The sequence below is a fragment of the Phalaenopsis equestris genome, unplaced genomic scaffold (genome assembly GCF_001263595.1).
Source record: "Phalaenopsis equestris unplaced genomic scaffold, ASM126359v1 Scaffold000655, whole genome shotgun sequence".
Taxonomy (NCBI): domain Eukaryota; kingdom Viridiplantae; phylum Streptophyta; class Magnoliopsida; order Asparagales; family Orchidaceae; genus Phalaenopsis; species Phalaenopsis equestris.
Genome location: NW_018165095.1, coordinates 303148 through 316525, shown reverse-complemented (window position 1 = coordinate 316525; position 13378 = coordinate 303148). Strand labels below are relative to the sequence as shown.

Here is a 13378-nt window from a genome sequence, read left to right as displayed (position 1 = left end):
GAGCAGAGCGGCGGCTTTCTTTCAAATCCAGTGAAAAGGTTACCAAACCTCTTAGGGTTATAATAGAGCCTATATATATAGCCCTGAAGTACAATATGTAATTACAAAATTACCCCTGTACCTTACCGCGGGGCGTTGCCCCCGCACCCCCAACCTGCATAACGAAACTCCCCCGATTGGACAGATTCTTCCGCTCTGCTCTGCTTCGTTCCAACATCTGTCCCTTATATGGTATTTGAGTCATACCTAACAAATCTTCACCTTGTAAAATATCCAGCCCTTTAGGAGAAATACATCATGAAGTTTCTTACACACTGAAGTGTGTTGGGCTACCATGCTGTTTAGTAACTGCAAACATTCAACAAGTCCAAACAATACAATAACTTGTTGATAGTAACTGGCTTGGTCAACATATCAGCTGCATTTTCATTAGTATGTATCTTTTGCAACATTATCTCACCAGAAACAATCATTTCTCTGATCTTGTATCCTGACATCAATATGGTTGGTTCTCGTATGGTACATCTGGTTCTTAGCCAGATAAATAATACTTTAACTATCACAATGCAACTGAACTCCACATTGCTCAACACTCAATTTTTTTACTAGCCCAACAAGCCATAAGACTTCTATTTCAGCTTCAGCTACTGCCGTGTACTGAGCTTCAGTTGTAAATAATGTCACAATATTTTGAATTGTTGATTTCCAACATATAGACCCTCCACCAAGAGTAAACACATATCCAATTATAGACATTCTGTCATCCAAATCACCTGCATAGACTGAATCAACGTACCAACGATTGAATGATCGTTCTACTGACTGCCAATAATAATTTCATGTTTTATAGTACCCTTCAGATACCTAAAAATCCACTTGACTGCTTCTTAATGTCGTTTTCCAGGTTTAGACATATATTTATAAACTTGACTAATAGCGTGAGCCAAATCAGGACGAGTACATACCATTGCATACATCAATCTGCCAACTGTGCTGACATATGAAACCTTTGCCATGTCTTCAATTTCTTTATCTGTCTTGGGACAGTGTTATGAAGAAAATTTAAAATGATTTGCCAATTGAGTGCTCACAGATTTTGCTTTACTCATCTCAAACATGTCCAACACTTCTCAACATAGCCTCGTTAAGATAAACATAGTTGTCTTGAGTCTCTATCTTGATGAATCTTCATTCCAAGTATCTTCTTCGTAGGACCCAAGTCTTTCATGTCAAATTCCTGGCTCAATAAAACTTTCAAACCACGAATATCATTTATATTCTTTGCAGCAATCAGTATATCATCAACATACAGTAACAAGAAAATAAACTTTTCACATAAACACAATAATTTTACTCACATCGCTTGTAGGCAATCTAAATCATGTAAGAGTCAAACCGTTTGTATCATTATCTTGATGACTGTTTCTACCCATTCAACGATTTCTTTAATTTGCAAACCAAATGCTTATGTCCAGATTGAGTGAACCCTTCTGGCTGTTCCATGTTAATCTGTTTCTTCAAATCACCATGCAAGAAAATAATTTTAACATTCATCTGCTCCAAATGCAATTCCCAAATAGCTATTAATGCAAGCAATGCCTTGATTGAAGTATGTCTGACCACAGGAGAAAAGATTTCATCATAATCTATCCCCTTCTGCTGTGAAAATTTCTTTGCTATTAGTCGAGCTTTGAACTTTTCCCCTTCTTTTTTTGATACTGCTGGTTTTCTTTTATTTACTCACTTGTGTGATTTTTCTGCAAAGACTCAATCTCCTCAACAATTGCACCAATCCATTTCGCTTTCTCCTGGCTGGTGATAACTCATTGAAAAGTGGCTGGATCATTGCTGCTGATGAGAAGTGTACAATAGACCAAGTCTTTATAACCCAATCTGTTAGGAGACCATATATTGGTGCGTCTCTGTCTATCTCTGGCAAATGTGTAATTTTACAGATCATCTGAAATGGAATCACCAGGTGTTGGTTCTAAACTTTCAACTTTCTCAGTTGCTACTGAATGTTGTTTTAGATCCATCTGCACTGTATCTAAACTGGAACTGTTCCTTTGCACCTTGTCTTGATTCCGCTGCAACATGGACTGTTCTTAAAAAACTGCATCTCTATTGATCACCATATTCTTTGCAATCGGATCCCAAAACTTGTATTTTTTTACACCCTTTCTTGTAGCACAGAAAGATGCACTTCTTGGATTGCATCAAGTTTTGATCTTTCATCTCCAGGTACATGCATATAAGCAGGACACCAAAAAATTTGTAAATGATTGAAATTAATTGGATTGCTTGCCCATATCTCTTTTGCAATCTTACCACCTAACGATGCCCGAGGTTATCTCTTGATGAGATAACATGTTATATTCACAGTTTCTGCCTAGAAACTTATAAGAATTCCTGCATTCAGTCTCAGGCATCTTGCTCTTTCAGTTAATGACCTGTTCATCTTTTATGCAACGCCATTTTGCTGTGGTGTCTTGCGCATTGTAAAATGCCTCTGAATTCCATGCTTCTCACAAAATTTCTGAAACTGTGAATCTGTGTACTCTGTGCCATTATCAGACCTCAGATACTTGATCTTTTTGCTAGTTTGGTTCTCCACTTCAGCTTTCCACAGCATAAACTTGGAGAAGACTTCAAATTTTTGTTTCAAGAAGTACACCCAAACTTTCTTGGAGAAATCATCAATAATTGTAGCAAAATACTGAGATCCTCCCAATGACGATTCTTTGGTAGGGCCCCATACATCAGAATGCACATAATTAAAAATCCCTTCAGTTTTATGCTTTTAAGTCATAAATCTGACTATTCTGTTTTCCAAGAACACAGAACTTACAAAAATCGAACTTGCAACTTTTAACATCATGTAATTCCGCCATCTCACGTTCACTAAGATGACCCAGACGCATGTGCCACAACTTTGTATTATCATCATCTGACTCCACAGAATGAACTCCACCTACAGCTGTACTCCTTAACAGTTTGTAGACATTACGTGCAGTTAATTTTTCTTTCATCATAGGTGCACCCTTAACAATTCTGATAGTTTTCTTATCCTCATCTGCCTTAGGAATAAAATAATTTTTATGTAAAGTGCCAATGAAAATCAAATTTTTTTTCAGATTTGAAATATGTCTGACATCACAGAATGATTTAACAGTGCCATCATACATCTGAATTCTGACTTCACCAATACCAACAATATTGCAACATCTATCATCACCTAAATAGATTGAACCAGAATTAGTTAACCTGTATGAAATAAATCACTCTCTGTTAGGTATTATGTGATAATAACATCCTGAATCAAAAATCCATGCATCCATAAACCGAGTTGATGAAACTGAAAGTATATTACTATCACTGTAATTTGAATTGTCACTCTGCACCACATTTACAGACTTGAATGATGCATCACCTTTCTCTCCAGTCTGCTTTTTCAGTTTTGGACAATCCCTCTTCATATAACCCCTTGCACTTGTAGCAATAAATTATTTTTTTGCCTTTGCAATTTGATCTGTAATTTCGTCTTCCAGAACCCTCCTCTTTTTTTTTCCACGATTTTGATTACCCTTCACATATAAAATGTCGCCATGAGAGTTTTCCCCTACATTCCGCTTCCATTGGTTATAGGCCAACAATGCTGCAGTGATTCAATTTTGATAGTTTCTTTCCCGTATGTAAGAGTAGTCACCAAGTGTTTATAGGAAGAAGACAATGAACACAATAAAATCATTGCTCGGTCTTCATCCTCAATACTCACATCAAATCGTGACAAATCTGTGATTATTTGATCGAAGCCATTCACGTGTCGTGCCAGAACATAGTTTCTTCTTCTTCCTCCTGGAATAGACATGCCATTCCTTATCCGGAGAATCAATTTGATGGGGTGGTAGAGCTAAGGTAGAAGGAATACCAACCGTAGTACCCACAATAGGTTCTAGTACGTGTGAAGTATGAGTTGCCTCTACGCCGGATACTTCATCTCAATGGCGTCGGTGGTGATCTGCTATGCTAGGGTTTCGCCCGATGGCGAAACTCTGGTTTGATTCCTTCGACTTTCAATCCATCCTCTTCAAAGACGCTGTTTTCGCACTCGACGACGACAAACTTTGCCTTTGCTTTCGTCGTCTTTGCCTTTGCACTCGACGACGACGACGGTGAACAACATTTGGACCTTCCCTTCTGCGGCGTTTTTGCTTCTGCAACGTTTTCGTGCCGTGGTTTCCTTTATGCACGTGGTCGTGTTGCGGTTTGGACTCTGTTGAGCTGCGATTTTTATTCTGCGCAGTCGTCATCTGCGGTTATTGTTTGCGGTTCCTCTCTTCTGCGTAGCTTCGCACCCGAGCTCTTCTGTCCGAATTGCAGCTCTTCTCCTTGCTATGACTTGCGGTAATGGAGCTTCCTCCTTCGGTTGAACGCGATAAACCTATTTTGCCCACTTTGTGGGTAATCATCAGGGGGAGACAACAGTTGTCTTCCCCTCAAGTTATAAGGAGAATCGTGATGGTGCATGTGACTGCCCCTTTATTAAGAATGCAAGCAGGAAGAGTGAGAAGACAACATTTTTTTTTTCTGAGTTAGAAATTTCAATCTTGAGTGACAAATTCAAATTTACTCTCATTGAGAAATTTCAGTTAGGACACTCAGCTATGAAAGTTATCAGGAAAAATTTTAATGACCTCAAATTAGCAGGAAAGTGAAATGTGAGACTTATGGATTGGAGACATGTATTGATTTAGTTAACCGTGCTTGAAAACTACACTCATATTTTCTTCAAAAAATATTTTAATATTGCTAGTGAACCAATGAAGCTACTCAAGTGATCTGATTTTGACCCTAATCATGAACCTCCTAGTACCGTATGATTTAGTCTACCTGGTCTCAAGTTGTACTTTTTTCATCATTAGATTCTTTACTCTATTGGTGCCATACTTGGGGTCCATTAGGTTCTTTACTCTATTGGTGCCATACTTGGGGTCTCTGTGAAGCTAGATCTACTCACTTTCAACCTTACCAGACATTCTGTGGCCAGAATACTTGTGGAAAGAGATATTACTTTGCCTGATGTTATTGAAGTCTTGTTGGGCACAACGCATAATGGATATTGACAACAAATTGTCATGGAACATAAACCTTCTTATTGTTCTCAGTGTAATATGTTTGAGCATACTCTTGATAAATGCCATAAGCTTCACTCTAATTTGAAATCTAAATATCGAGTGAATAAGGATGAATCTAAGGATATATCTGTACCACCTGGAGATAAAACTACCACAGTACAGATTTTGGTGTCTGATTCTATTGCTCTTGCCGTTATTGTTACTGCAAGTGATGTAATGCTGACACCTTCAAACCCCATAGAAAACAATTATATATATCTGTGCGCGCGCGTATATATACCTATATATACATATACCAATTTATGTATATGCATATGTGTACATATATGTATACGTACATATACAAATATATACATAGAGATACAAATACAGTTATATATGTACCTGTACATATATATATATATATATCTACATGTACGTGTATATATATATATATATATATATTTAATGTTAACGGCAAATTTTAAAGCAAAACCCGAGTCATTCATCATAAAATCTTATTTGGATGTATTTTAGGATCATTCATATTCTGACTTGGTCAGGCTCTCTACATATCCATTTCAATGATCATCTGAAGGCTAACAAGGCTAATTACAATTGTATATAGTTAATGATAATCCTTGGCATACATTTAAGAAAGGTTTAGTTACCCAGCACTAAATGTGATGTAAGAGCTGGCATCATTTCCACTATTTGGTTGGGTTTGGAAATTGCGCATCTGAATAAGTGTTATAAAATGTTTTTCTAGTTTCTGACTTGGTTATATTGACTTCTGCAAAATTCATTCATTTACTTTATACAAAGTTAAACCTTTCATTTTTATCATTATCCTCCTTTTCAATTTTCAGTCTCGAGAGTATGAATTGTGACTATCTTTTGGTGCAAACTAACAGGCTGTACTTAAATTTTCAGAGGAAGATTTATATACATACCACTCAATTCCTATGTTTTTACAAATCTGACATATAAACTTCAATTTTTACATACATACCACCTTACCTTTGCATTAAAAGGTGTATTTCACTTTTTGAAAGTTAAAATGGTGGTATTTTTGATGGAATGTGATATTAAAGATTTGCTGGTGTAAATGTAAAAATTAAAAATTAGGTGTTAGATATGTAAATACATAGGAATTGAGTTTAATGTAAATGCCCCATTTTCAAATTCTAAGGGTCAGTAGGAAGTTTTGGTTTTGGGGGTTATTCTACCCAGGAATGTCAAATAAACCTAGTTTCTAATGCCTCACATCAGATTTTGATGTCTTGAATTAGTCGCAAGAATTTTCTTGAATCCATTTGCCTTTAGTTTTAGACGTTCCATGTTAGAATGTTTTTGTAAAAAGGATCCAACCTGTTAAAGTCATGTAGTTAGTAGGATTTATGAGGTTTATGGTTTGATTGTAATCAATTATAATTTTCTTCTTACATCTGAGAGTAATTTTATGTCTACAATGTCTTCTTAATGTGCCTTAACTTATGTTTTTCGATCATTTTGGTGAATTATTTGTGGTGATGCTATTCCAATGTTTATCTTTAGTTATTGGGGATTCCGAAAGGACCTTCGAGAAAGAGAACTTTTGTGGACGCCAATGATGATGGTGGTAGAGTTGATTTTCCTTGTCCACAATGTGGTAATATGAAGTACAAAGTTCTTTTTGAAGTATAACATACTTTTCAAAATTATAGAATTGATTTTAAATTTAAGTGATATTAGCCTAGTAAATAAGCTTCATTTGTAGATTTTTTCTTTTTTTTCTTTTTTTGCAATTTTTTTTGTTTCAAGGATAATATTTGACAATGGTATTTTTACTTATGTGTGTTGACTAAGTAAATGCAGTTTCCTTATTATTGGATCAAATTAACATTTTTTTGAACCTCAATCATTAACCTAGGTTATGATGAATATTGTCAATACAGCTGAAGAGAAAATCTTTTATATGTATATGGATAATTGATTGACAACGTGGAAAACATGCATTTTTGTGTTTGTACACTGTTAAAATTAGTTCATTTTCCCTAATTTGGAATCAAGTGAGGCCTTTAGAACTGAAGAACAAGCAACGAGTGGTAAAGTTCACTACCGGGCAGTGTGGGTTGAAGATGGTTTATCCCTTCCATGATTGTGGAATCAACTCCACAGATTTTTACAACCTATTTCTATTTTTTGATGAATTGAAGAAGCAATTGATTTTAGTTTTTGGAATGATGCTACATTCTTTCCAGAGTTTTGGATTTAGTATTCTTGGAATTCTTGCAGATCTACTTTTCATATTTTCGATTCAATTTCCTTACAAATAGGGCAATCAAAGTACAGTTATACAGACAATGTACATGATAACCTCATCTAATTCATAAGAAAAAAAAATACTTGCTAATCTTATTGGATGAAACAAGATTGCTTGCTCTACTATAGGTTCTGCTATCTACTGATTATTTTGCTTGTATTGTTTGATATCCTAAGAGGACAATAGGCCGTGGCTAGATTATATTTATTTGCTCAAGTCTTTTAGTCTTATTTTTGCTGTCAAATTTTATATTTCTAAACATTTTATCCCTAATTGAAATCTCTGTACAGGAACTGAACTTGAAGGATTCAAATGCAGCCAGACCACTGCTCACTTGCAGTGTCATAAATGTAGCGGAAGGATGCCATCTAGGCCTGATATTGGTGTACCACAACACTGTAAGTTTCATTAACTTTCTTTCCTAATATTTTTTTTTAACCTATATTTTCATGAAGTCAATTATTTGTAGTGTCAGGGATCATTTTTTTTGGGTACATTAATATGGCAATTAGTGACAAACTGGTTGTTTTATATTCAGAGAACCTTTACATTGCGAACCTGTTTGATAATGCCAACTTCAAACATTTGCCAGTGTGCTGCGAAGTTGTAACTTTATGATCTATTTACTTGTCAGTTGTGATAGTGTTACAGCAGGCGGCAGGAAACTCCTGCCCTGCAGGAACACTCCCAGTGCAGGAAACTCCTTTCCTGCAGTGGACCTTCCCTGCATAGCCGCACGAAACTCCTTTCCTGCACAGCCCTAATTCTGCCGGACCACCATCTTTGCACAGCCGCATGAAACTCATTCCCTGCACTGCAGCAAGTTCTCCCAGTCCTCCTCCACTTGGAGCAGGAGTTTTCCTCTCCATCCTGGTGGATCTCAATCCTGTAGTCAACCTGCCAGCCGGAACTCCTACTGCTGGCCGAATCTCTTGCCCGGAGAACCTTGGCAGGTTTGCTGCTTCTGATTGAAGTAGAAATACTTCCTGGGAAAGCAAAGCAACCGGAGGAGCAGCCAACCTTTCCATAGCTTGTTGCAGCAGGTGACGCCTCTCTGCAAGATCCCTCCAGCAGCAGAAAACTCTCCCTGCAGGTAAGTTCTTCACCGGAACTCTTCCTCCAACACTCTTCCCCTGCAGATCATGTTAATCTGCAAGGCAGGGATAGCCCGGGCACTCCTGTGAGATTGATGCAATATTATTTTCTCTTTCTAGTTGAAATAGCTCTCCCTCCAGTGTAAATCACATTCGCTCTCTAGTGGAAATCATTTGTCCTTGTGCAGCAAGCAGAATTATCCGGAACTCCCCACCTAGGCTCTTACCAGCAGATTCCACTAGTCCCTCTAGGCCGTACCTTGCAGCATTCCCCTTCGGAACTCTTCCCTGCAGGCCCCTCCTCGAAATCCTCCCTTTTGCAGTCAGAATCCGTCCTACACCCACCTGTCTTCCTGCAGGCACAACATTGGAGCTTCTCCCAGTATTAGGCCTTCCGGCTTCTCCCTGCTTGCAGGCCCTCCTCTAGAATTCGCTCCGTTCTTCTCGTGACACTTCACAGAATTCACTTTTCATGCTGTTTCCCTTCAGGGCTGTGGCAGCTGATCCTGTCACTTCTTCTTCCTGTTGGACGTCTCCCTGCAGCCATTCTCCAGGAATTTGTAAAAACCACACCCACACCTATAGCCCATATTGCAAAAGCACACCCACAACCTATATTACAAAACCAAACCCAAACTTTGCAGGTAACAACCCACAGAAACCACCACACCCACACCCATGAAGTGGAAAAGAGCAACAATTTGTAAAAATTACACCCACACCTACAACCCACATTGCAAATGCACAACCACTACCAACATTGCAAAACCACCCCTCACCTTGTAGGCAACAACTAACAGAGGCCACCACATCCACAACCATAACGAAGATGGCATTGTAAAACCACTACCAAAACCTCTATGTAACTCTCGTGTATCCACAATCACAGAAGAAAAAAGCGAGAAGCCCCACACCACCCACAACCACAAAAGAAAAAAGAGAAGCTCCAAACCACAACTACAGAGGAAAAACGAAAGTCCCAAATCATGATTACAAAAGTAAAACGAGAAGTACCAAAACACAACCAGAGAAGAAAAATGAGAAGTCTGAAAAATCACAACCACAGAGAAAAAATGAGAAGTACCGAATCACAATCAGAGAAAAAAAATGAAAAGCATCAAACCATTCTCACGAAAGTAAAACAAAAAGCATCAAATTGCAACCACAAGAGTTAAACAAGAAGCCAAACCATAACTACAAAAGAAAAAAATAAGAAGCCCCAAACCGTAACCACAGATGAAAAGCTACGAGCCAAGACCGATAACCATAAAAGAAAAATAAGAATCCAAAAGAAGTTTCGTTCAAGAGTACATACAGAGGGGCGACGACGAAGATGGGGGAGAAGTGAATTGCACTGCGAATGTTTCCTAAAACAGGATGCTCGCAACAAAGGCAAAGGGAGAAGAGAATAGGAGGGGTAATATCAAGGATAACATGAGTAATTTTAGACATGATGAGGGGCACAGAGATCATTTCCCATCGCAAGTAGTTCTGCTGAATTGAGCTCCGTAGCACTATTCGTGACTTCCCCATTTTAAAAATGCGATTTGACAAAAAAACACCTCAAATGATGGCTCCCAAACAAAACTTCATTGCTTTTAAAAATGAAGGCAATCAAAAAGCGCTCCCAAATAAACCCTTAGGCTGAAAGATCCGTCAAACCGTAAGTATCTTGCCCTCATAAGCTGAAAGCTAGTACTCCTGCACATCCTCACTATTTTCTATGTCTCTAGTACCACTATCCATTTTTTGTACAACTCCCTGCTCAGTGAAAAAATAACTCTGGTAGTTGGGCAACTGGAGGCGATGGTCCCAACCCATGACATCTGAAATACTTCCTTGTGGCCATTATACTGGTGTACTGCTCCTCTTGGGCTTCTTTCCACTCTGATCAATTTTATCATCTTTCTAAACAATTTTTACACCTTTCTTAGGTGTACTACTGGCTCCTACTATGGGTGATCGTCTGAATAAAGACGGTCCTGATCTGCTTATGTTGTTTCTCCACATTTTTGGCCAATGTCTAAGCATCACTCAATGGCCAGTAAATTTGCACCCGAACGACATGATTGATGGTTGACTTCAGGCCTTCCAATTACCTGGTTATGCTATTCTCCTCTGACTCCCTTAGCTCACATTTCAGCATGAGCTGCTCAAACTGCAATCTGAACTCCTCTACTGACAACTCTCCATGATGTAAGTGATGTAGCCTCAAAAACATGCCCTGGTGGTAGTGTGAGGGTAGATACTTCATCTCCATCTCCTTCATCATCTCTTAAGCTGTGATCTCATTCTTACTTTCTCTCTGTCTCACTCTCTTCAAATTTTTCTTCCATAAAAGCACTTCTTCAGCTTTATGGCAGTAAACTTCACTCTCCTATCAACTGGCACCTCCTTATATTAAAAAATTCTTCAATAATTTGCAACCACTCAATGAAGTCGTTCATATTCATTCTCCCTTAAAAATCCGATAAATCTACCTTTACTCACATATCTTCGTGTCCTCAAAAAGCCAATCGATCTCTTGCCCTCTTCTGATACTAAATCCTAAAGTATTGTGGCCTATTCTCTTCTTCACTAGAATCATCCCTATGGAAGGGATTTAGATTTCCCACCTCTCTTCTCTTTGAATCTCATTATCAAGATCAACGGTGATCTCTCAATGGGTCCCTTCCTCAATTTATGCAAGTCTTTGCCGAAGTTAGCGTATTTCACACAACTTCTCTTCCATGGTAAGTTTCTGATCAACTTTTGGAACTTGTCTCCTCAGTGGCATGACTAGGGTTTAGGTTTGGGAGGTGAAAGAGGGTGTACGAGACTGATTTAGGTTGTAGAAAAAAAATAGGGTTGCTGATTTTGAATATTAACAAGGAGAATTACGGTTAGGTCAATATCTTATGGTTTGGTGGATTTAGGCCATTCGAGGACGGAATAGGGTTGGGCTAGCTCTTATATTAAATGATACTGGAATTTAACAAACACCCAAAGAAAAAAAATAAAATTACTAAATTCAAAGTCTGAAATCATGATAAACAATGGGAAAATTGAAATTGCAACAAAACAACAACACAACATTTGAGCTAGGGTTGGATCTAGGGCGTAGGCGGTGCTGAGGGGCCTTTGCTTAACAACAGGTGATGAGATTCAACAAGGGGGAAAACAGGAATTGCAATTTTATGGGTTTCGACTGGCTGCTGGGAGGGAAAACAACAGTTTTGATTACCTTTCTGGGTGGTGGCAGCAAGGAAGAAAGTGGAGAGGGTGAAGGAAATTGATGCGCGAGAGAGTGAGGGGGGGGGGGTAGAATGGGATACACACTCCCTTGAGAACTAGATACAACCGGAGTATCACTCGAAACTTGAGATACAATTCTAGCAAGGAAAAAAAGAGATGATGATGGCTGTCCCAAAGCAAATCACACAAAAACTAACCTAAACATCAACAAAGTACGTATATAATCCTAGAGCCCCACTCCAGTTCGGCAGAACTCTCAAGTTGACTAGAGGGCCGACTGACCCTCAAGAACCTTGCATTGAACCGATCCAGGTATAGAGGCCCACAACACATTGGCTTTGCTACACTATCAAATAGTTACTACTTTTTATTTAAGTTTATATTGTTTTTTAACTGTAAAACTTGCTGGTTGAGAAAAATGTCAAAATTGTTTTTGAACTATTTATATAGGATTATTTTAGTTCTCGATTATAAATTTAATCATTTAGCTTTTTGAATCCTCAATTGTAATTCAAAATGGTTCCTTATTGGATTATTTTGGGTCATATTTGATGAGTGAAATGCCTATTTTGAATCAGCTTTCAGGAGTGTGGGGCTAAGTTGTATCCATTAGATACTTTGGTTAAAACTGCCTTTCCATAAATAGTCCAAGGGCCATTTTGATTTTTTTCACATACTTTAAATTTGATGCAGATTTCTCCCGTTAAAGTAGCCTAGCATTTTTTCATTCAAAATTAATAAATTTTCTTGTGGGGAGTTTATTTCCCCTTTCTCATAATATCTATCATTTTCTCTTTATCTGTCACTGCAAAATTTGTTTAGTTGTAGCTCCTAGCCAGTTCTAATTTATTCATTGATTTTGATGCAATGCCTTACTTTTTTTCTTTTGTTTTGCAGGTCTAGGATGTAATAGAGCATTTTGTGGGGCTTACTGGCTATCTCAGGGCATGGATTGGAAAGCATTTAGCATAATTTGCAGTCCAGAAACACTCAAACCAGTAAGCATTCTTCTCAAGCGCTCTCATTTTCTTTATGTTGGGGCATTGTAAAATCATGCATTTAACCTTTATATTTATTGTATATAAAAATTTATTATAAATGTAAGCGTAGTTCTATCCTTGTAAGAGGATTAATGCCTAGGGGATATGGACAAATTACTGGTACTACTCTGGACACATGATTCTCTTAAAGCTCATTTGTGTTCGCTTACTTAGATGATTGAGCATAAATGAGGACATGTGCCTCAAGTTTGAGGACATAAAATATTTATTAATTTTATAGAGGACATTTGACATAAAGGTATGTGTGCTAAAAAGTTCGAAACTATAAAGGCATCCGCATACTCGTATAGTTTTTTAAAATACACCTTTTTCTAAAGCATGTGCCACAAAACTGAAAGACATATGCCACACATTTGAAATTTTTAAAGGGATGTGAAAACATAGTTAATTGTCTAGAATCCATAAATTACAATAAAATTATTGAACTACATACGACTGAATTTTTTTGTATTTACATATCTATCATGTAAGTCTTTTTATTTTTTCCTTGAGTGCATAATCTAACATGCATAAAAAGTATTACGAACATTAACTTAACTATATATATATAAATATATATATATATATATA

General features: G+C 37.6%; 1 protein-coding gene across 1 annotated transcript in view; it reads left to right on the top strand.

The window, feature by feature from the left end:
* The window catches only part of LOC110030102 (E3 ubiquitin-protein ligase CHFR), a 95085-nt gene that overhangs the window by 19661 nt on the left and 62046 nt on the right, over positions 1-13378 (top strand). The window contains exons 8-10 of the mRNA XM_020732672.1: positions 6672-6765; positions 7710-7817; positions 12645-12745. Coding sequence (XP_020588331.1) covers positions 6672-6765; positions 7710-7817; positions 12645-12745 — 303 coding nt within the window. The remainder of the gene's footprint in view (positions 1-6671; positions 6766-7709; positions 7818-12644; positions 12746-13378) is intronic.